A 24,924-nucleotide genomic window follows, 5' to 3' on the forward strand; every position below is an offset into this window, starting at 1 on the left:
AATTATTGTAAAGATTACTTTTACTAAATGGAAATTCAATCGTTAGATATTTCCATGATGCATGAACATGTGTGTTTGCGATTTATAGCAAGTTGAAAAACTTTTCAACATTACCCTATAAATGGGAGGAGGATTGTTGGAACATTTATAGGGTAATGGGTTTGAAACTCATAAGGGTATGTACTAGAAGAGGAGGAGGTCTAGTATGCAAAAGACTAGTGTGCATCAAGTGGCAAAACGCATTGATAAACCAAGGGAGACAGAAGACTGGCCGCGAGTCGCGACAGGTGTCGCGAGTCGCGACCAGTGGCCCGTCGCGAGTCGCGACAGGCGTCGCGGGTCGCGACCAGCGCCTCGCGACTCGCGAGCTTTTTCGCGAGTCGCGACGTGTCTTCTGCCTTGGAATGCAAAAAGTTGCCTCGACGGTTTTATATCCGTTGTGATGCTTTGTTGATCATTTTAATGACTTTTAAGGTCCTTTAATCAGTAGATTAAAGACCTTTGATAAGTGATTAAGATGGGGGTTATGTGATTAACCTCTCCATCAATGTGATTAAAATGGGGGTTATGTGATTAACCTCCCTAGTCAATGAAAGGTTTATTCTTCCTATATAAACCTTGGGATTCCTATGAGTGAAGGGTTAGAAGAAAATCAGAATTTTCTATTCTATACTCTCTCTAATACTTCTTGCTTAGCTTAAGAGAAAACTTGCAATCTTCTCTTGAGTGTTCTTCACAAACACAAAAACACAAGTTCTTGTTTGATTCACTTAGAAGATCATCTAAGTGGATTGTTTCTCTCCATTGTATCTCATTAGTTATTTCGTGTTAACCCGGTGATCCTAGAGGGGCGAAATTAAACTAATAGGAAAGCGTAGTTTCCGTGCCTTGGAGTGGGTATCCGATTCTCTCATTGATCACATACCTAACAGTTCTTAGTGTTACTATTTTAGAAGTGTTACCTATTTTAAAGTTTCTAGTGTTACTATTTCACGAGTGTTACCTATTATAAAGGTTATAGTGTTACACTTTCAGAAGTGTTACTATAAAATGTTACATTTTATAAAAGTGTTACCTTGGATGTTAAAAGTGTTACTTATATATTTAGATAATCTACAACTTAAAAAGTGTTACCTAAACGTGTTACCTAAAGTCAATTATGTTGTAGTGTTGTTTGATATTTTGAGATTAGATATTATTTATATCTTACATACATGTTGTGATGGTTACTTGTGTTCAATCGGATCGAAAAGTTGATTAATATTTCACCTCAAATTTTAGTTTTTTATTATTTCACAATATGCTCCTTGAAATCTTGTGTAAATAATTAAATATTTAGTAAGATATTGATGACCTAAAAGTCGTGACATTGTAATTTATCCTATGTACTAAATATATATTAACAAAAATTAAAGTGAAAAGACATTTTTCAATTCAATTTATTAAATAAATAAGTTTGATTTACATGCATAAATAAATATTTCATTATTTATATCTCACATTGACTGCTCCTTACAAAAGTGAGATCAAGAATTCGAGCATCAACTCAGTGACTTTCATAATTGTAAAACATGTAGTTTGCTTAAAGAAACAAAAACTTCATAATTTATATTAAATAAATGAATAGAGCAACATGAGCAACGTAGAAGTTATAGGTTTTTGTTATTATGTTCCAATAAACTTGTTCTCGTGAATTTTATAAGTTGTTGTACCTATATTTGATTTTGATATATTAAGTTAGTGTTAAACTATAAATTAAAATTGCAAAAAAGGACCTCGGTGTGAAAAGTCTATGGATATTATGCCAATGGTGCATGGTGTCATCAATAACTCATGCATATATGTTATTTCGTTCGCAAGTGTATTTTCTAACACCAGCACCAACACCAACACCAACACCAACACTAGCAGCAACAACAACAGCAACAACAACAGCAACAACAACAACAACAACAACAGCAACAACAACAACAACAGCAACAACAGCAACAACAACAACAACACCAGCACCAACAACAACAGCAGCAGCAACAACAACAGCAGCAGCAACAACAACAGCAGCAACACCAACAGCAGCAACACCAACACCACCAACACCAACACCACCAACACCAACACCAACACCAACACCAACACCAACACCAACACCACCAACACCAACACCAACACCAACACCAGCAACAACAACAGCAACAATAGTGATAATAATAGTGATAATAATAACAATAATAATAATAATAATAACCATAACATTACTAAATGACATTAAACGATTTTAATAACAGGGGTAAAAGATTAGTGATTAAGTTGATATTAATAATGACGTTAACAACGTTATAATAAACATCTTTGTCATATTGTACATCGTCCATAGTCACGATTATAATCGAAATCCATAGTTGTTATCCATTTGTTTTTCGTATTCATAATCTGCATTAAGTCGATAATTCATAATTATAGTCCATACTTATAAATTTTATAAGCATACAATCATATAATTAAATCGTTTTGCACTAACGGGATCTACGTTTAGATGGACATCGAAGATTACCTCGTGACGCGTGCCCAAAAGTTAAGTTCACGAACGGACTAGCACTCTTGATATTCCTCGTCTACGCAATCGGAATCTACAATAGATATTAACGAGATCTAAGTTAGTTACCTAAATAACCCCTTTTTATAAAATAAATAATTTAAATAATTCAAATAACTTAAAGAAATTCTTAATTATTTTTAAGAGAGTTTATAAATCAAAGTTTATGATTTTCAAATTATTTATAAAATCATTTTAAGTACTCACAAAAATTACTTCAACTTAATTTTTAATAACTTAAACAATTATTTTAAACATAGAAACTAACTTTATTGTATTCCTTATTTTATCTAAGAAAAAAATTAAGAAATACTTTCAAATTATAAAAGATTAAGTTAAACTAAAACATACTAACTCAATAAAGTAGGCTAATTTAAGAAAGTTATAGATTTTGATTTTAAAAATAAAAATAAACAAATAAAACTAATTAAAACTCACATAAACTAAAAAAAAAAGGCGAAAAAAACAAAAAGCTTTAAAAGCATCAGTTTCTCAAAACTGAGAAACGAAACAGCGAGAAAATGAAAGAAGGGGAGGGAGACAGAGGAGGTCGAAGCAGGGGAGAAGAAGGGGGTTTGTGGTGTTGATGGTTGGTGTGCCGCCGATGAAGTAAGGCAGGGGACTGGATTCCGGTTGTGGTTCGCATGTGTAGTCAGGGGCGGGAGCAGAGGTGCGAAGGGGGGGGGGGTGGGCGGGTCGCGGTGGTGAAGAGAAACAGAGGAAAGTGTTTGCTTGAGCAATTTGGTGAATGAAATTCAGTATTTATAGAGGCTTGTGGTTATAATTTTGAGCTTTGGTCAAGCTCCATTAATGGTGGAGGTGAGGGCTATGGTGTTTAGGGGTAGCTTTTTGACTGACTTCACCCCTAAAATCTGAAATTGGGGGTTGAATTCAATTTCTACTGACAAATTATGTTGATTGTGTTGAAAAGCTTGGCTCCTTTTTGGTGCTGTAGAAAGAAACGAAGGAAGGGGAGGAAGATGGTGATAAATCACTTTTCCTTGTTTTTTTGTTTTATTTTATCTTTTCTTTTTGGTTAAAATAACACATGGGTTATGAAGTTGGCTTTGGGCTTTATATGGGTTGTTAAGATGGACCTTTTTGTGCAACAATACTAACAATCAAGTAAAGGTTTTTAATTACGACAATTAAATTATTTAGAAATAATAAAATAAATAATAAAATAAGTTTCAATTAAATCATTTAAATAAAACTTGTTGAATAAATCAAAACTAAATAAAATCATTATTCCCCTCAAAAAAAAAATCATTATTTTAATAAATATAGCTATCAAATAAAATTGCATTATTTTTTTTTTTTTTTTTTTGGTATATTGGGAAGATCTCAATCAGCCGTTGATTCTTTGATTGGCCTACTTTCTGCTTGTTCGCATCTGCATATGGTTGAGAAGGGAAAAGGAGTGCATGGCTATGCGTTGCAATCCTGAACAGCCAGATTTAGCTACAATCTATCTCTGCTTTGCGCTTGTGAACAGGCCTACAGGGCACTGCCATTAATTTTGGCATGTGTATTCACTCTTATCTTATTCCCAAGGGCTTTGGTTATAACTTATAGCTTTATGGCTGCAGCTGCTCTTACAGGTATGCATGCCCAATGTGGCAAGTTATCTTGTTCATAAAGTGCTCTTGGTAAATTAGCAGAGAAGACTTTGGTTTCATGGACTACTATGCTTTCAGCATATAGACATCATGGGATGATGGGAAGGGAAGACAAGCTCTTTCAACGTTCAACCAAATGGTGGCAAATGGCATCATTCCCGAATCCCGATGAGGGTTCTAGTTGAGGATGGGAGAGTACTTTTCGCCAAATACAACAGAAGTATGACATGAAGGCTTCACTAGCTCTGTTGCCAATGTTCACTTGCTGTTGTTGAAGAGTGCTTTTTGTGTTGCTGGTAGTGAAGAGATGAAGGATGAGGCTTCTATCACAAGTCGCGACAGATGATGAATATAGATAGACTTGCTTACACGAACTCTTCAATTTACCTCAAGTACCCGTGTCAGATCCTTGACACTTGAACATTGACACATATACACTTGGACACTTCATTTTGGGCCAAAATTATTGAAAATTTACATCGAATAGCCAAGTCAAACACTTAAACACACGCCCATGCCCGATATAGGTCTGCAAGTCCAGGTAACATAGTAGATAGATCATTTTAAAACTTCTCATACATCATTTTATAGATCACCTTAAAGGTGAATTGATTAACCAGCTGGCATCAAATGAAAACCACAAATACAAATTGAAACAACATTGTACTACAAGGTAAATAGATAAATTTCATTGAATTCTTAGAGATCCACAATTAAGACATGTAAAACTCAATTGCATCAAAATACAGCAGGAAATATTAATAGTTCCAATCAACGGCTTCTCTTGATTTCAAAAAGAAAAAAAAGATAATATACCAATGATCAAATAATCCTTGATTCCAACCAATGTAAGGGCTGTATAAATCATAAGAAAAGCGATAACTAAATCTCTGACAGCACTGGCAACCACATAATCATCTACCATTGCAACCCAGAGAAAAATGAAATTCAATCTTTTAATGTGAGGCGATTTTTAGAATGAGCGTCTTATTGATCCATGACTTCCAGCTTCCATTCCCTCTGCGTGTAATAGCAGCCTCAGCCTTAACCTCAACATTTGCAGCTTCCTGAGGTTGTGGCTTCCTGCACAGAAGAAAGTTCCGGGCACCATGAACTCCAATTGTCTGGAGTGGACTTAAAGCTGCAGAAAACAGGAGAGCAATCAGACCACAGATACAATCAGTTTCATACTGTCTAACACTTAAGAGCTGCACAAATCATAAATTCTATAAGTACAGGAAGTCAAGCACTGATGCTAAGAGTGTACTCCCTCCGTCACCACCTCTAATTATCACTTGCTACATTTACCATAAAAGAATCCTTGTTATACATTTCCTTAGTAACCATAACTAACATAAAAGTACCAACAATCCCTTTACTTTTGTGTTTGTCCTCTTCTTATCGTTAACTCCCATATATTTGTCATTTTCCCATAAAATTATGGTTTCTACCATACTTTATATACCATCCTAAATTCTTCTTCAAAAGCACATGTAGCAAATAAATGGAGAAAGAGGGAGTAATTATCAAGTTCAATAGTACTCCCTCCGTTTCCTAAAAATCTTCCCTCTTTTCGTTTAAGGGTGTTTCCAAAAGATCTTCCCTCTTTTGCTTTATTCCTTATTTGGCAAAACAAATTTCCCTATTTACCCTCTCATGTCACTATCATATGGTCCACCATTACATTATTAATTCAATTTTACTCTCTTTCTCTTTCCTACTTTAACCCCTTTTTATTTGTTTATTTATCTTAACCCTTTTCTCTCTCCTACTTTACTCGCACCATGCCCCACACAACTTGATTTTCCTTGGTATCTGTAGGAACAGTAAGTGGGAAGATCTTTAGGAAACGGATGGAGTATAACAATATAAATCCAAGATAAATATCAAAACAAATAAATTAAGCAGACAAAACACAGCAAAAAATGATCTCAAAAAATCTCCCCTAAATTAAAAAAATGCTAAGATTATCGAGGATAACAATGATGTGGAACAAAACAGCAGACAACCAAAGATTTATAGAGCATCAAAAATGCCAGACAGCCCCAAATTACAATAGGGTATAAACACAGAATGAGTAAAATCGACATAGCCCCACATTTGGCGAGCACAATAGGGAAAGCAGGAAAACAGTATTCCATGAACAATGACTCCAGTTACCTGATCCTTACCGTAGCACTACAAATCCGGCACCCAAAGAACCACATATTCATTAGGCAAATATTGGAGCTCTAAATATGATTAAAAAATGCCAGTGGTAAGGCAATCATGAGATATCAGACCAAAGTAACTCTGGGAAAAAACCCAGACATTCGCCTCATTGTTGGACATGAATCATCAATCATAAAGAAATTAAAACTCAGAATTGACAACGCCAAAAAAAGAAAACACTAGAAATATAATATCCGTACTAGTTACTACTCTAACTAGACAACTAAGGTGTGTTCACTTCACATTAAAGAGTAAGTCTCAGGTCTAATAAGTTTGGAATATTTCCAATAACTTCAGAATAGTTTCAATGAGTTCTCAGAAGTTTCCAATAGTTTCAATGAGTACTCATAAGTTCCCAATAGTTTCAATACAAAAAGCTTCAAAAAGATAAATTATGATAAGTCTTGTTCACACCCTAAGAATAATCAAAGGAAACAATTCTTGGATCTTCCAAACAAAATTATAGAAAGGAATGGCGGCATCTTCATATTGCTCAGCTGATATTTCCATTTAGTGACCAGTATAACAGAGAAAAGAAAGAGCAGTGTTGTCATTCCCTCATATTTTATTTGAGAAAAATCACCAAAACTAGTCACGGTTCACACAAAACTACTACCAAGTTTCTAATTTGGTGTATGTCATGCTCAAAATCAATCCTACAAAGGTGAAAAAATGGCCAAAAGGAAACAATTATTTGCTCTTGGAATGAAACTAGTAATGGCAAAGTCCTGATATTGCTAAGCTCATGTTCACTCGATTACCAATCACAACTAAAGAAAGAGTGTATCATTCTCTCACATAGATGATTTCCAAAGTTCAATCAGCAAAACCAAAATATGAGCAACAACAACAGCTAAACCTTCTAATTAAGTAATGACCCACTGAAATTGAAACTAGTAATATGATTGCGGCGGAAAGCCCTAAGTTAACACAGAAAGCAGACAACAATGGCAATATTAATACATCAACAAAGACAATAAGCATAATATTTAAATTGAGCTAGAAGAAGAAAGAATTGAATACCATCAGATCCAGCAGTAGGACAGTAAAGTTGAAAATCATTAAAATTGGAGCCAAGAACAGGAAGACGACCCTCACGAGCATAAGATTTCAACGCCATATCAATAACAGCAGCCACAATTTCCTTTTCATTCACAACAAACCTCAACGGCCCCGCGCTTCCAAGAACGTTGACAGTAATCAACAAGCGATTACCCTTTGAATTTTGCGCCTTTTTTTGCTTGCTTAGCAACATTTTTTTTTGTTCTTTTTTCTTTTCTTAAAATCTGTTTTTCGCTTTAAAAAATTCAAACAATAAATTCAAATTCTTTTGTTCGGATCTACGAGAAATTAATTCGATTTAGTGATTGATTTGAAATCTGAATGAAAGAATTGTTTAAGGGTCAAGGCCAAGGCAGCGGTAGTACCAGCCTTCCATGCAAGAGCCGAAAGCAAATGCAGAAGCAGAGGAGAGAGAAAGAACGAAGATCCCCCTTGTGAAGAGGAAGGGGGAAGATCGCATGAAATTACTTGAGATTTCCACCATTCACAACAAATTGAGATTCGAAGTTTTGAGAAATTTTGCTTATGGAAGTCGTCTTGAAATTAGTTGTGTTTGCCCCAAATCAATTGAAGAAAAAAAACACAATTTTTAGGTTAGATCGAAGAGAGAGAATATTGGAAGCGGTTGTTGAGGGGAAAATTGAGATGGCGGAAGTTTATAGGAAAGTGAGGGTTAGGGTTTGGTGATCGAGATTTGAAGGTATTATAAATGGAAAGAGTGCGTCAGAGTTCAAACAAAATACGCTGCACTGCACGCCGTTGCTTTAGTTTCTCTCTCCTCGTAATTTCTAAGCGAAGCATATCCGTTTCCAGCCGTCGGAATTTGTGCTTGTAAGTCCGAACCTTTCAGTCTTTCACGTGTTCAATTATGTAATCTTTTCCCATCTCTATTAGTTAAAAAAAAAAAATTATATGGACTTAGTTCACAATAAATTAGTGTAGACTTAGGCTATATTCAGGCTATGTTCAGTTCACCTTATTTTTGCTTATTTCAGATCTAATCAGATCAGATCAGATCAGAAAAAATAAGTTCAGATCAGATCAGGCTTATATTCAAAAATCATTATATCTTTCATTACATATTAGTAAAAATTATAATAATTGAACATTAATAAAGTACTCATTGAGACGAATCAAACAAGACCCCACATGACTATATTTTTTCTTATATATTGAGAAAAATCTAAAAGATAAGATCTTGTAATCAGAAAAAATAAGTTCAGATCAGATCAGATCAGAAAAAATAAGTTCAGATCAGATCAGATAAGTTCAGATCAGAAAATTTCAGGTGAACTAAACATCCTCAGTTCACCTTAATTTTGCTTATTTCAGATTTAATCAGATCAGATCAGAAAAATAAGTTCAGATCAAATCAGTTCAGATCATGCTTATATTTAAAAATCATTATATCTTTCATTACATATTAGTAAAAATTATAATAATTGAATATTAATAAAATACTCATTGAGACGAATCAAACAAGACCGCACATGACTATATTTTTTCTTATATATTGAGAAAAATCTAAAAGATAAGATCTTGTAATCAGATCAGAAAAAATAAGTTCAGATCAGATCAGATAAGTTCAGATCAGAAAATTTCAGGTGAACTAAACATAGCCTTAAAGGCTAATTCATGTCATTTATGAATAAAAAAGATCACTCATAAAAAAATAGATACTCTCTGCATCCCAAAATATAGTTTTCATTTTCATTTTGGGTGTCCCAAAATATAGTTCCCATTTCCATATTTAGTTCCACATTTTTCCGTAATTTGTCTAAAAAAACCGTGTCCCATCATTTATTTGATTTTTGAATTTTGTTTTTTCCTTTGTTTATTCAACCAAAATGTTACAATGAATGCTCTTTCACCAATTATTCTCCATTCTCTCTCCTAAAATCATCTTTTCCAATACAACATTTATTTAAATAAACAAAATATCTTTACTATTCATCTTAGATTCTACTTGCATAAATTACCGTGAAAATGAAAAATAGGAACTATATTTTGAGACGGAGGGAGTACAAAAGATGAATGAATATTAGATTGTGAAGTTTGACCATGTGGAAAAAAATTACTATGTCAACAAGTGTAAAATTTTCATCATGATAAACTAATGTGAGAAACTATCTCGCATCATTATATAAGAAAAAATATAGTCAAGTAAGGTCTTGTTAGATTCGTCTCAATGCGAAGATTCCAAATATCAAATTTTAATAATTTTTTACTTACCCTCAATAGATTTTAACATTCAAAGAATTGTTTTATCGAATATGAAAAAATAGGATGCAACTAAAAAAAATAGAGATGTACTCCCTCCGTTTTATTTTTTACTCACTTCACTTTCGGGGAGAACCAAGGAGGAAGTACAAAAGTATGAAAGAAAAACTGAAAAGATAGAAAGAGAAAGAAACAAAAGAGTGGATTGAAATATTAAAAAGTGAATGACATAAGTGGGAAAGTAGATGTGATATGTTATAAAAAATAGAAAAAACAACAGTGTATAGATTAAAAAAATGGTCTAAAAAAGAAAGTGTATAAATTAAAAAAAAAACGGAGGGAGTAGTATATATATAATAGAGAGAATTAGTCTTGCATGGACCTGATCCACAAGAATATTATTGTGGGCCAAAATCACTTAGCTTATTTAACACTAGAATTTTTTGCACGCGATGCGTGCTTGAATTTTTTTCGAATAAAAAACTCAATTTTTTTTCGGCATTAGAGTCAAAATTTGAACATTAGACATACAAAGTATAATTGTTTTTAGTTGCAAAATTTGATTGGTTTAGTTTCTGTCACTTAAGTCTCTCACCATTCTTTTTGTTTTTTTTTTACTTTCCAAAGTTAAATTCTATGAATAAAATAGAAATTTTATTGAATTTATTTATGATTTTAAATATTATAATTTTTTAATTGATTTTTGAATTAAGTACAGTACTTCATAAATTGTAAAGAAAGTGGACACTTTGATTTCAAGTCAATTTTTTCATAGGTTGTAGTTTGTAAGTGAATTTTTAAGTTTTTATAAAGTTTCCTTATTTTAGTGATTTGCATAACGTAAATTATGCAATTTTATGATTTTAGTTGACTTGTGAGTGATTGTAATAATTATATTTTTGGTATTTTTATTTGAAGCCGCCCCCTTTGATTTGTAAGTGAATTTGTAATTTAGAATGAGAAGGGGGGTAAAATAGGCATTTCAAAAGAGGACACCATTGCTCCCCCCTTCCCTTATATAATAGAGATAGTGTCCCTTTTTTCTATATAGTAACCCTTTTTAAATTTTAATTTATATTATAAACAAAGTTTGTTGACGAATAGTGCAACAAAAGCAAATGTTGCAACTAAAAGAATACGGAGGTAGAATGTCAACACATGGAAAGGAAAGCTAAATACCTACTTTAATTAAACAAAAAAAAAATTAAGATCACCATATCTCTATCTTTGTTATATATGAGAATTTTATATAATTTCCCCCGTTACGTGCATATAAAATTAGTTTTTCTGCCTAAAGAAAGTCTTGAGCATCAAGCAAATTAGAGAAAATAAAATAAAAGGATTGGTCAACTGTTACCAACTTACAACTACTTAATCTCTTTCCTCTATTTTTAGTGATTCATCACCTACATTAATTTCATTGACCTATAAAACATTAAAAAACAATTGCCGAAACTAGATGAGTTGTTAATTATTAATTTATTAATATATAATTGTTAGTTTAATAATAAAAGTTGATTAGATGAATAGTATAAATTTTATTGTAGCCAATATAAAATTATCCAAAATACCATCTCAAAAATATTCAAAAAGGATTTGTTAGTATTGAAAAGGATTATCTCAAAACAAAATTCTAAAGAAAAATTTTAATATATGAAAAATCATACGACATATACAACAAAACTTTTATGCTGTTCCTTAGAGCATCTAGAACTAGGGGTTTTCACTCACTTATTTTGCCTATTTTATATTTGTATATGTTATGTTTTGCTCATTTGACAAAAGTACCCAACAAATGTGCAAAAGATGTGCTTGTGAGCACATTATTCTACGTGCTCTTAAGAGTACCTAAGAATTTGCACATCTATAATAATGAAAATAAACCCTAAACCAATATAGATATTAAATTCTACTACTCCCTCCGTTTCAAAATAATTTGAACAAATTTCTTTTCTGTTTGTTCCATATTAGCTTCAACGCTTCAATTTTTGATATAGTCTCACTATTATTACATTTGTTTAAGTTATTATACATAGTGCCCATGTGTTTTACGAAACCCTACACTGTACCCGATTTTTTAAATTTTCCACATCGACCCCTTTAGACATTTTTGCCTATGTTGGATGAGCGCGTATTTGACTAGCTCATTGTAAAAGTTTTGTTTTTGAAAAATGTTTTGAAGTCGCCAACAAGTCTTTAAAAGAAGACTTATAAACCTAATTGGATATTGGAAAAATGTAGGGACAAATTACGGACTTATCCAATGTATATTACCCCGTCATGACTCTACGAATAGACATTGAGCCAAAAATTGAGTTTGGAGGGTGTAGGTACGAATATGATCAAGAATAAAATTCCTCCATTGATGGCCTCTACTCAATATCGATTCATATTCAAGTTTTATGAAATTAGATAGCAAAGTAATATGTTAACGTAATGTATAAATTAGTCTACGTAGTTTACAAAAGGCTAATTTTTGGGTGACATGTTATTATGTAATCAAATTACTGGTCGGGAAACTTAATCCAATTGTTCAAATTATCTGAATTTGGCGTTAGAATATTTATTTAAGATATTTGATTATCAATAATAATCATGTAAAGTGATGACATCATTAAATCCATGCATAAGATATAAAATTAAATAGATTTTATAATAGATCTTTAATCTTGTAAAGATCTACATTAATACAAGTAGATTGTTAATGAAACAAGAGATTATAATTGGAATTGACCCTCAGCTGTTATACCTTTGTTGGCTGGTTGTTGTATAACGATATACATGATGAGCAATCTTGAAGATTGAAATATGACATTCGTAGGGATTGGTGAGTTTTGATGTGTTCAAATGTATTTGTAGAGTGTTTTTGTAGTTGAAAGTATGATGAAGGTAGGATGTTAAGTATTAAGGTCGTACGGAAAAAGTATGAAAAATGTCTAAAGAAATCGCAGCACTTTATAGGCAAAGGAAACCAAAAATGATGTGAAAAGAGTTATATCAGTTATCTAGACTTCGAAAATAGCCGTATGAGTTTCAAATTTTACTATGAGTCTGAGAATGAAGATCGCCATAGAATCTGCGAAATTGGCCCTTGTATTCGTCTTAATTGGTTTGACTTTCAAATAATAATATCAATTATCTGGATTTTCGTTGGAGGATTCCTTAATGGTTGTTCGCCTGTTACTTTGTAGGGTCTTTTCTGTATGATAAAATTAAGTTTGATTACTTATGGAAACACAAAACTTATACTATTAAGGAGAGACCTGCAAACATTCCACTCCATTGTTCCTTTTACTTTTCTAATGCGTTTTTTTATGGAACGTTAGTAATTTCTGTTTCTGTCTAGAAATTAAGGTTAATGGTCTGTGCTGAGCAAGTCCTTAGGTCTGAGCAGAGCTGGTTATCAGTTCACCGGAAACCTGCAAAACACAGAAAAACTACCCCGGGGGTTGTTCCGGGATCGCCCCTCCGACGCTCAAGTCAGTTGATGATTGAGGTAGAGAGAGAGTCTAGAATGAGAAACTCAAGTTAGTTAGGTGAGAATTCAATACCTTTGCATTGATGTGACAAGGGGTATTTATAGTAGTGGGAATTCCTAGAAAGAGGTGTGCAGGATGGGACAGCTCACCTAGGGATTGGTGACACCTCTTCAAGAATGATTCTGGTGGGACCCATGGATCCCCAAATGCTTGTTAGCCATGCTGTAGCTTAGTGGGACCCACGGAGCTTAGGTGGCGGTGCCACATGGCATAACTCTTGGAGGGATTTAATGGGCCCAAACATTTAGCCCCACGCCAGGAAGGGGCAGAAGAGCCGTCCGACCGGGTGAAGCCCATTGGTGGCGTAGATTTCTCTCAACGATCTAATGACCGACCTCCATAGGGAAAGGCTGGAAGGAGACCAGGTCGGACAGGCGCCGACCAGGTCTATGATCTCAGCAGGGTCAACATAATAGACCGACCTCCATGGAGAAAGATTGGAAGGAGACCAGGTCGGGCAGGCACCGACCAGATACCCTTAATCCCAAGCAGTTCACATGTCGGGGAAACCTGCTCAGATGAGGAGCTGAGCTCCTTGATTGACCGACCAGGTCTTTGACGAGGAGACCAGCTCGGCTGAGGGGCTAATGGGCCCCTTGCTTGACCGATCAGGTCTTTGGAGAGGAGACTAGCTCGGATGAGGGGTTAAGGAGCCTCTTGCTTGACCGACCAGGTCCTTGGAGAGGAAACCAGCTCGGATGGGGGCTTGGGACCCCTTGATTGACCGACCAGGTCTTTGACGAGGAGGCCGGCTCGGCTAAGAGGCTAATGGGCCCCTTGCTTGACCGACCAGGTCCTTGGAGAGGAGACTAGCTCGGATGGGGGCTATGGAGCACATTGATTGACCGATCAGGTTCCGGATCTGTCGGACGTAGCTCGGACAGGGGCTAATGAGCCCTAAAGAGGCCGACCAGGTGTTCCCTTGTACTTAGTTGAGTTGGCTAAGTAAAGGGAATTTATGAAGACCTGGTCGAACAAGGGGTAAGGTAGCCCCATGTGACCGACCGGGTTCTAGATGGACGGGCGCAGCTCGGACAGGGGCTAATGAGCCCTGGAGAGGCCGACCAGGTGTTCCCTAGTACTTAGTTGAGTTAGCTAAGTAAAGGGAATTTATGGAGACCTGGTCGGACAAGGGGCAAGGTAGCCTCATGTGACCGACCGAGTTCTAGATGGACGGGCGCAGCTCGAACAGGGGCTAATGAGCCCTGGAGAGGCCGACCAGGTATTCCCTAGTACTAGTTGAGTTAAGTAAAGGGAATTTATGGAGACCTGGTCGGACGATGGGCAAGGTAGCCCCATGTGACCGACCGGGTTCTAGATGGACGGGCGCAGCTCAGACAGGGGCTAATGAGCCCCGGAGAGGCCGACCAGGTATTCCCTAGTACTTAGTTGAGTTGACTAAGTAAAGGGAATTTATGGAGACCTGGTCGGACAATGGGCAAGGTAGCCCCATGTGACCGACCAAGTTCTAGATGGACGGGCGCAGCTCGGACAGGGGCTAATGAACCCTGGAGAGGCCGACAAGGTATTCCCTAGTACTTAGTTGAGTTGACTAAGTAAAGGGAATTTATGGAGACTGTCATCTTGTCCGACCAACATCTTTGAGGAAACTACTTCTATGGCCGAGCGGGTGATATTGAGCTGGAAATCAGTGATTTGCCACATGGCTTTTCCCAGCTGGGTGGTTGAGCTAGAAGCTTTTCAAAAAATGCGACGATTCATCTTCCATGGGCCGCCTTTTTTTTGGAAGGGAAATGATGCCATCTGGAAGCATTTGATAGGCCCCTGAAAGAGCGCGTCCCGAGGCATGTCTATATATATGTACGTAGGGGAGAGAGATCATTTGTGCATCCTTTACAAATTTTTCTCTTTCTCTCTCTAAAAGCTCTCCCTTCTCTCTAACTTCTCAGCAGATCTTCCGGTTTTCATCGTCCGACCAGGTACGCTCTTGTTTTAGCTTTCCTTTTTTGCTTTCTTTTTAATAATCCTCGGCGACTCCCTTGTCCATACAATAATGGGAGAATCGTCCGAGTCAGTGACACCCCCGACGCCAAATCCGCTCCCGAGCCCCTCATCGTCAATAGAGGAAGAGGCCGAGGGCGCTGTTCTCTTCCCCTGGGAAGTGTCCCTGGCCTGCCCGTCCAAAGCAAGTTATTTAGACAAGTTTATTGATGATGGTGTAGTAAGGGTGACCATGTCGGATGGCGAAGGAGAAGCATCCACCTCGGGCCGACCAGAGTTTCCAGATCCGGACCCACAAGGGGGCCCCGGATCAAAGTTTCCTTGGCCTTCGCTGATGAAGGCCTTCCTTGAAGATCCGAGGGGGCAGGCGACGAGATTCCAGATAAGGGATCCGTATATGCTGGTTCGATCGGAAGCCTTCCATACTGTGCTGACCCCCCCTTCTGGTTGCACTCTGGTCTATTATAAGTCAATGGAGATGGGGCTTCGGTTTCCTTTGACGCCATTTGTGAAGGAGCTCTTGAATGCCTACAATTTGACAATAAGCCAGATTTCTCCGAACTCCTGGGGGGGAATCATAGCTGTTCAGACTATCCGTTCCATGTTGAGCGTCCGACCTACTCTCACTTTATGGCGTAATATGTTCAAGCTGGTCGAGATGATGGCGGGAGACAACGGTCCGGGCTGGTGGTATTTCCAAGCCCGACAGGGTTACAAAGCTGTGCTCGACCTCCCTTCATCTTAGAAAGGGTTCAGGAGGGAATTTGCGTTTGTATTTTTTGGAGGATATTGGGGGATCCCTACTGTCCGACCGAAGACGGAACCGAACCATGAACTGAATTTCCGGGTCCCAGAAATGTCCGAGGAAGAGGCCGTTGCCGCCATCTACATGCAGACCGAGGCCCAAATAGCTCAGGGCGGAGAGGTTTATGTGGCCAACAATTGGTTGCCTAGATGGCGCCTTTTCAAGAATGAACATTTGCTGTCGGCGGTCGGGCTGAGCCGGACATTCCCCAAGGGTAATCAGCCGAGGGGGTTGTTTTACTTGCATTATTGTTTTCTTTTCAGCGTCTAACTTGTTTTTCTTTACAGCTTGTTCCTTAACCTATCTGCTTGAATCTGATCCTGATATGGCCGAGAAGCGCAACTATGCAGCAATGAGGGCGGCTCAGCTAAAAGCCGAGCTGAAGGCTAAGAAACTCAGTGTCCCTCCTCAGCCTAAGGTAAAGGTTTTGGTGATGTCTCTTTGGCCTTTTTGTAGCCGACTAACCCCTTTGCTGTCTCGTAGGATCCCTCGAAGCCCAAGGCCTCGAAGAAAAGGAAAGAAAGGGCTCCTGAAAAGGTTGCCATGACTGCTAAGGCGCTGGCCAAGGCGCAGGCGAGAAAGCAAAGAAAGCCAGGTCGGTGGAGGTCAATAGTCCACGACCTGAGGTGCAGGCTGATCAGACTGAGGGGACTCGCATATCCGTTCACTCGGAGGACATTCGTCCAGTGAGCAGCTCCCAATATAGTCTGTCCACTCCTCCTGGTCCGAACGGCGACCCTGAAGAGCTCGGCGTGAACTTGTCCAAATCCTTTGCCGACCTGAACATTCGGGAGTTGGACATGCGCTGGACAAATGCGATGGACTGCCTTTATGGCCCTGCTGACCAGGAGCATATCAATACTACCAGTGGCCCTCGGGAAACCGACGACCTATTCCGCTGCTGGGTCGAGGTAAGCTTTGATCATGTTTCTACCTCTTGCTTTTTGTCGTGAAATTTTTCTAACTGTTTGCTTGCATTTTCGTGCAGTTCTCTGCTCGGCTAGCTAACGTGGCCCATAACAGGGTGCGTTTGGCCGAGGAGGTGAATACTTTGCATTCGAAGGGCAAAAAGCACTTCGACCAACTCTATGCTTCCCAGGAAGGTCAGCGGAAAGTCGAGGCTGATCTCGCTAATGCCGAGAGGTGTATAGAGCGAGATCAGCAAGACTTTCAGAAGGAGCGGGACGGATGGGCCCTGACCAAAATAAAGCTGATCAAGGAGAGGGAGGAAGCCGAGCTCGCCAAGCTGGCTGCCGAAGCTCAGACTGCGGAGGCGCAGAAGAGGGTTGCTGAGCTAATGGCCCAGCTTGCTGAGCTGGAGAAGGCTCCCAAGTCTGAGGAGGAGTGGTTCGTGGGCTAGAAGGCGACCAAGGCCTGCGAAGAGTTCGTAAATGAGGTCGGTTCGACCGCCCAAAAGATGGGGGTGGAGGATGGACTCAAACGAATGCAAGCCGCCTTGGCCAGATCTCACCCATCCTTCTCCTAGGCCGAGGCGATGGAGAGCTACAAGGCGCTCCTGGAAGAAGAAGATAGGGCCCTTCTCTCTGAGCTGAACATTGCCCTCACCGATGAGGATGATGAGGAGGATGCCGAGGAGGATGCTGAGGTCGAGGACCAAGAGGGGGCTAGGTCCGAAGAGCATAATGGGAGTACTAATGATCAGACCGACCCCCTGCTGTCTAGGCAACCCTTGTATTTATTTTGTTTAATTGGCCTTGGTAGTACCAGACTTTAGGATGTAACTTTTTGCAATCTTCGATGAAACTTGTTTCCTTCTATTTTGCCTGAGTACCTTTTATGTTTGTCAATTGCAATTCGTTTCTGTTTCAAGTGTTGCTTTCTGAACTGGTTAAGTCATGCGTGATAATGTTGGTCGGAATTAACTTAGTTGAAAATACTTCAACTTATATATAAAAATGAAACACGTTGAAATCGACTGGTTAAGTCTTTTTACAACTTCAAAATGACTGGTTAAGTCTTTTTATAACTTCAAAATGACTGGTTAAGTCTTTTACATGTATGACCTGAACTGGTCCGAGCAATTACATGCCATACTTGGCCAGCTTACATCATCTATGCCCCAATTGAAGTTGACAAACATTATACATAGTACTTCTTGAGGTTGTCCACATTCCATGGCCGAGCAAGTGGGATGCCTTCAGGGTTCTCGAGCTGGAATGTGCCAGGCTTGATTACCTTGGTGACTTTGTAAGGACCATCCCAGTTAGCCCCCAACTTGCCTTTAAGGTGTGAGAGCCCCGTTGCTTCAACCTCTCTGACCACCCAATCTCCGAGCTGAATTGGCCTGGTTTTAACTCGACGATTGAATTGTCGAGTCACCCTCTGCTTGTAGCGGATCGACCTTAACAATGCATTGCCCCTTGTTTCTGGTAGAAGGTCAAGGTTGACAGGCTTCTCGTCTTCATTTTGCTCGAAGTCATAGAAGGTGATTCGGGGTGATGGGATACCAAATTCTACTGGCAGAACGGCTTCACTGCCATATACCAAACCGAACGGGGAGTGCCCAGTTGCTTCCTTAGTGGTTGTCCGAGCAGACCAAAGACCTCCAGGTAGGTCGTCTACCCAAGCCCCTTTTGCTGCGTCGAGGGACTTTTTGATTCCCTTGAGCACTACCTTATTGGCTGCTTTAGCTTGACCGTTGGTTTGTGGTCGGGACACTGCTGAGAACCTGGTCTGTATGCCAAAACGAGCACAATACTCCCGAGTTGGTCCGCTGTTGAATTGCCGACCATTGTCTGATACCAGGGCCCGAGGTACTCCGAACCTTGTGATTATGTTTCTCCAGATAAAGGCTTGGACTTGCTTGTCAGTGATGGAGGCGAGGGGCTCGGCCTCTGTCCACTTAGTGAAGTAATCTATGGCCACTATTAGAAACTTGCGCTGACCTGATGCTCGGGGAAAGGGGCCGAGTAGATCCATGCCCCATTTGTCGAATGGCAGAACAACTTGAATGGAAGTGAGGGGGGTGGCTGGGGCTCTGGGAATATCCGAATGGATCTGGCAAGATGGACATCTTTTCACCAATTCTTGTGCATCTGCCTTGAGAGTGGGCTAGTAATATCCAGCCCTTAGAGCTTTTCCAGCTATAGTTCTCCCCCCTTGATGGCTGCTACATGCCCCTTGGTGTATTTCCCTTAGGATGTAGTTTCCTTCCTCGGGAGTTACACACTTCAGAAGTGGGTGCGTGTATGATTCCTTGTAGAGCTGCTCATCATGCCATAGGAACCAACCTGCTCGGTGCTTGATCCTTTCGGCTTCCTTGGCCTCTGCTGGGAGGATTCCATCCCTTAAATATCCGACCACTTCATCCATCCAAGATTCCAAGTAGATGCTCGGTCTAAAATCAACTGTTCTTTGGCATTTATGCTTGGCTGGCGAAGTACCTCCCACATGATGGTCCGAGGAGCTGACCCTTCTGCCGAGCTGGCCATGCGAGCCAGAGCGTCGGCTTGTTGATTTTCCGACCTGGGTATGTGGCTGATATGGAAATGGGAGAGCTTTTTGATGAACTCTTGGGCTTTGGCCAGGTACGTTCTCATGTTTCCTCCTTGGCCTCGTATCTCCGAGACCTGACCCACTATAAGCTGGGAAGTCTGATCGGGCCTCAATAGCTGTAGCTCTCGCTAAAATGCAAAGCTGAAGTCCTAGGATGAGAGCTTCATATTCTGCTTCATTGTTTGACCCCAGGAACTCGAACTTGATTGCATACTCCATTTTTTCTCCGACCGGGGGTTTAAGCACTAGCCCCGCTCCACATCCCGACTTGGTGGAGAAGCCATCCACATACAGTTCCCACTCCTCACTCTGGCCGACCGGGGGCCGAGTTGTGCATTCGGTTATAAAATCTGCCAGGGCTTGAGCCTTTATGGCTCTTCTAGGTTCATATTCTAAACCGAAATCAGCCAACTGGTCGGCCCAGTCTGTCATCCGACTGGAGTGGTTCCTGCTTTCTATCACCTTGCGAAGGGGTTGTCCGGTGAGGACTTTGATCTGGTGGGCCTGAAAGTAGGGTTTCAGCTTTCTACTAGCCATGACGAGGGCGAAGACCATCTTCTCCACCTCGCTATATTTTGCTTCTGCCCCTCGAAAGGCATGGCTAATGAAGTAGACCGGGTGTTGTGTCCCTTCCCTTTCGGCCACCAGCACGGCACTTAGGGCGTATTCCGATACGGCCAGGTATATGAACAATGTTTCCCCCGGTAAGGGGGACATAAGTTTTGGGAGTGTTGAAAGATGAAGTTTGAGGGAGGTGAAGGCTTGCTCAGCATCCTCGTCCCAGGTGAACTCTTTTCTCTTAAGGGCCTTGAAGAAGAACAGGCTCTTATCAGCCGACCGTGATAGGAATCGTCCAAGAGCAGCTAGACATCCGGTTAGGCGCTGCACTTCTCTGACATTCAGAGGGGATTTCATTTCTAGCACTGCTTTTATCTTGTCGGGGTTGGCTTCAATACTCCTTTCATCAACCATAAATCCGAGGCACTTGCCCCCTTTCACCCCAAAGACGCACTTTTTAGGGTTGAGCATCATACGATACTTCCTCAGTGTGCTCAGCGTCTCCCTTAGGTCGGCTGGGTGATCAGATGGGCCTTGCTTTTACGATCATGTCGATCAACTATACCTCTATGTTCCGACCCAATGATCATTGAAAATTTTGTTAACAGTTCGCTGATAGGTGGCTCCGGCATTTTTCAGTCCGAATGGCATCATTTTGTAGCAATAGACCCCTTGTGGTGTGGTGAAGGCGGTATGAACCGATCATGCTCGCCATGGGAATTTGGTGATAGCCTGCATTAGCATCCATGAAGCTTAAGAGGGCATGACCAGCTGTGAGTCGACCAGCCTGTCAATTTTGGGCAGAGGTGGTTTCTTTCGGACAGGCCTTGTTCAGGTCGTGAAATCCACCACATGCGCCAAGCCCGCTCGGCTTTTTCACCAGTACTACGTTAGCTAACCATTCCGAGTACTGGCATTCCTCAATGAATCCTGCCTCGAGCAGTTTCTTGACCTCACTGCGGCAGCTTTGCATTTCCGGACCTTGATGCCTTAGTTTTGCTTGACTGGCTTGTACCCCTCCTTGATGTTCAGCTCATGCACATGATTTTGGGGTCAAGACCGGCATCTCTGAGGCCTCATAGGCGAACACGTCTTGGTATTCCCGGAGCACTCCACTACTTGCTCTTGTTTCTGGGTTTAGGGCCTTGCCCACCTCACAGTCCGACCGGGTCTGCCCGATCTCTACTTTCTCATCTTCCTCAGCTGGCTGAGGTCGTTCATACTGCTTGGGGTTCTCTGTGATGTACACCCCAGTTTCTTGGTGAACTTCTTCTCTTTTCCTCTTCCTCGAGTCCTCTTGGACGTCGATTTCAGTTCTGCTCTTCAGACCGTTAACGTAGCATTCTCGCCCGGCCTGCTGATCCCCTTGAATTTTTCCGACCTTCCCCTCATCTGTTTCGAACTGCATGAGGAGTTGGTACGTGGAGATAACAGCTTTTGTTTTGTTCAGAGTGGGTCGTCCCATTATTATGTTATATGGTAGGGGAATGTCGACCACTAGGAAGTCGATCGGTAGGCTTCTGCCCTTGCCTTTCTCACCCATCCGAGTGGGGAGCTTTATCGACCCGACAGGCTGCACAGAATTACCCCCGAAGCCTATGAGTGGCTGATCGAGTGGCGTGGCATCCTTCTCACTGTACTTCAGCTTCTTCAAGCATTCTAGAGTTATGATATCAGCGGATGACCCACTATCAACCAGGACACGCCTTACCCAGGAGTTGGCTACTTTGAGCTCGATGACCAGGGGGTCATCATGGGGTACACTGACTGGCCGACTGGACTCCCCGAATGTCATTATGTGGTAGTCCGACCGGCTTGGCTTGACTTCTAGCACTTGGTGCTTGAGGTTTTGGAGGTGGGCTTTCCTAGCTCGACCGGTTAGGCCTCCTGAGGCGAAGCCACCGTCGATGACTCCAATGAAACCCTCCGTATCCCCACTATTGGACTGACCGACCTTCTGTTTCCCTTTCTCCTCGCTTGTGTGCTTGAGATAGCGGTTCAGCTTGCCCTGGTCGGCAAGGTTATCCAATCCTTTTTTCAGCTCTCTACAATCTTTTGTGGTATGACCACATTCTCGGTGGTACTCACTAGGGGTGAGCAGAAATTCCGGGTACCCGGACCCGGCATGGACCCGCTGGGTCTGGACCCGGACCCGGTCCAACTGGGTCCGGGTCTGGGTCCAAAAAAGTGTACCCAGTTGCATCTGGTTCCAATTCTGGGTAGTATTTTTTTGGACCCGGTACCTGGTGGGTACCCAGTTTGACCGGTCCCGGCTCTGGGTACCCGGTTGGAGCGGGTATAAGTCCGGATACCCAGTACTTAGAATTGGTTTTTTTTTCATATACTCATATAGAATTGTTAATAGGATAATAGTTGTTAAGTAAAAAATTAGTATTTAGTTGGCCTTTAGGCCCATTTATTTTTAAAAAAAATTTTATAGCTCAATTAGCCAATTTTAGTATGTTGTTAAACTTACAACTGGGTACCCAGTTCGGGACCTGGTACCCACCGGTTCCGGGTCTGGGTCCAAAAATTTAGGACCCGGTTGGACCAATTCCAATTCCAATTCCAGATTTTCAATACCCAGTGGGTCCGGGTCTGGGTCCGGGTCTATGAAATTCTACCGGGTACCCGGTTGTGCTCACCCCTAGTACTCACACCACTGGCTTTTGTCTCTTTGGTAGGCTGAAGTCCTGATGGGTGGGGGATTGGGTAGCATGGACTTATGTTTGATGTCCAGGTAGATTTCTCTCCGATTTTTGTTAAAACGAGGGTCGTTTCCATGATCAGTAAATCTATCCGACCTACCGCCCGTTTTTTGCTGTTTGGGCTGATCTCTGTTGCTGCCTTCTTCCTTTCTCTTCTTCCTACCCTCTTCTGAATGACGGCAGATATCTGCTGTTTGGATGAATCTCTGGGCCTTAGCCATCGCCTCAGAAAAGGTTTTGACTTCACTTTCTGCCAATGTCCATCTGAGCCGGCCAGGCTGCAATCCGGACATGAGAACAGCAAACGCAACAGCATCCTGGAGGTCGGATACTTTCAAGGACTCTTCATTGAACCTTTTTATGTAGTCGGCTAGACTTTCGTTTTTCTCCTGTTTGACTCCCATGAGATGTAAATTCGTCTTCTTTTGCCTCTTTCCGGCCACAAATTGATGGGTAAACATGTCCTCGAGTACCGCAAAATCGGGGATGATTCCGGCTGGCAGCTCTTGGAAGTTGGAACCAGTTCAGCGCGAGCCCTTTCAGAGTGGTGGGGAAGAATCGACACCATGTGGCTTCGCAACTGGTCTGTACACTCATCTGGGCCTTGTATGTGGCCATATGATCTTTTGGGTCGGTTAGGCCCGCAGATTGCTTGATCAACGGTGTTTTAACTTTCCCTTGGGTAGGGGTGTCAATGATCTCTCGACTGAATGGGGTCATGAACTTCAAGCTTCCATTGCCCAGTTTTAGAGGTTTGGACTGCGCCGAGTCGCCTTGCCCTTCTCGCTGAGCTGCCTTGCGATCTAAGAACTGACGGGCATCATACCCCTGACTGCGACGCTTCTCGTTAAGAATGTTCCTAGCATCCTCCGGCTTGCGACTAGGATTTCCCCTTGGTGACCTGGAGACGTGATTCTCTTCTCTTCGGAGGGCAGCCTCCCGATGGGCCGACCTCTCCCCAGGTGGAGGGCGCTCATCTTGCCGAGAGGGTGCCCTGTGAGACCGACCAGGTTCTCGACCTACTGACCTTTGCCGGTTAGGCTGGCCCTGATTGCGTTCTTCCCTGTAAGATTGTCTTGGGACATTGTTGTCGCGTTGCTGGAGGTTGAGCTGATTCTGACCTTGTCCCTGTTGGAGGGTGGTCAGCATCTGCATGATGCTTTGTTGTAGGGTTTGTTGCAGCTGGGCTGCTATGAGTGCTATATCAGCTGTGAGTATGGGTTGGGGGTCAACATGTTGTATTTCCCGAGAGGGGGATGGCTGCTGCTCCTGGGAGAGTTCTAAGTTAGGGTCCAATGTATGAACTGAGGGGGATCGGGTTCGTGCAGATCTCCTCTGTTGGGGTGAAGGTTCCCTCTCGGTTCGTTGGGGTTGGGCAGATTGTTTGTTACGGGCGTTCTTGGATGGTGCCATAACTGACTAGCACTGAGGTTAAGTCCTGCCGAGTAGCTAATGAACTTTTTGAGTGGTGGCGAAGTAACTTTTTGTACTTTCCCCACAGACGGCGCCAAACTGTTTCTGTCTAGAAATTAAGGTTAATGGTCTGTGCTGAGCAAGTCCTTAGGTCTGAGCAGAGCTGGTTATCAGTTCACCGGAAACCTGCAAAACACAAAAAAACTACCCCGGGGGTTGTTCCGGGATCGCCCCTCCGACGCTCAAGTCAGTTGATGATTGAGGTAGAGAGAGAGTCTAGAGTGAGAAACTCAAGTTAGTTAGGTGAGAATTCAATACCTTTGCATTGATGTGACAAGGGGTATTTATAGTAGTGGGAATTCCTAGAAAGAGGTGTGCAGGATGGGACAGCTCACCTAGGGATTGGTGACACCTCTTCAAGAATGATTCTGGTGGGACCCATGGATCCCCAAATGCTTGTTAGCCATACTGTAGCTTAGTGGGACCCACGGAGCTTAGGTGGCGGTGCCACATGGCATAACTCTTGGAGGGATTTAATGGGCCCAAACAATTTCGATTGACACCTGAACACGTATTTTAGCTGTTCCATGTCATCCACCAGCCTTAACTGCAACATGCTTCTAATCAATAATCTGATCGATGTCTGTTCCATGGAGATGATTCCGGTGATCGGGTTAGTGCTGGTAGCTCTATGTGGAAAGATGTTGCTCATAAAGAA

General features: G+C 41.2%; 2 protein-coding genes across 2 annotated transcripts; both read right to left on the minus strand.

Annotated features, from left to right (window-relative positions):
* Positions 1 to 4,879: 4,879 nt before the first annotated feature.
* LOC104896789 (hypothetical protein) lies at positions 4,880 to 8,266 on the minus strand. Its single transcript, XM_010683581.4, has 2 exons — positions 7,447 to 8,266; positions 4,880 to 5,353 (listed from the first exon to the last, which is right to left on the minus strand). The coding sequence occupies exons 1-2, from the start codon at positions 7,676 to 7,678 to the stop codon at positions 5,169 to 5,171; spliced, it is 417 nt and encodes a 138-aa protein (XP_010681883.1). The 5' UTR covers positions 7,679 to 8,266; the 3' UTR covers positions 4,880 to 5,168.
* Positions 8,267 to 19,083: 10,817 nt separating this feature from the next.
* Positions 19,084 to 20,499, minus strand: LOC130591823 (uncharacterized). The gene has a single exon (XM_057395757.1). The coding sequence runs from the start codon at positions 20,497 to 20,499 to the stop codon at positions 19,084 to 19,086; it is 1,416 nt and encodes a 471-aa protein (XP_057251740.1).
* Positions 20,500 to 24,924: the final 4,425 nt, after the last annotated feature.

The sequence above is a fragment of the Beta vulgaris genome, chromosome 6, assembly GCF_026745355.1.
Source record: "Beta vulgaris subsp. vulgaris cultivar EL10 chromosome 6, EL10.2, whole genome shotgun sequence".
Lineage (NCBI taxonomy): Eukaryota > Viridiplantae > Streptophyta > Magnoliopsida > Caryophyllales > Amaranthaceae > Beta > Beta vulgaris.

What these genes read in the sequence shown, in the direction of transcription:
- LOC130591823 (XM_057395757.1), bottom strand. Translation starts at nt 20,499, where the DNA reads ATGGTTGATGAAAGGAGTATTGAAGCCAACCCCGACAAGATAAAAGCA.
- LOC104896789 (XM_010683581.4), bottom strand. Translation starts at nt 7,678, where the DNA reads ATGTTGCTAAGCAAGCAAAAAAAGGCGCAAAATTCAAAGGGTAATCGC. An exon ending in TCCTACTGCTGGATCTGATG is followed by an intron (nt 5,354 to 7,446) that starts GTATTCAATTCT and finishes TGTTTTCTGCAG; the next exon opens with CTTTAAGTCCACTCCAGACA.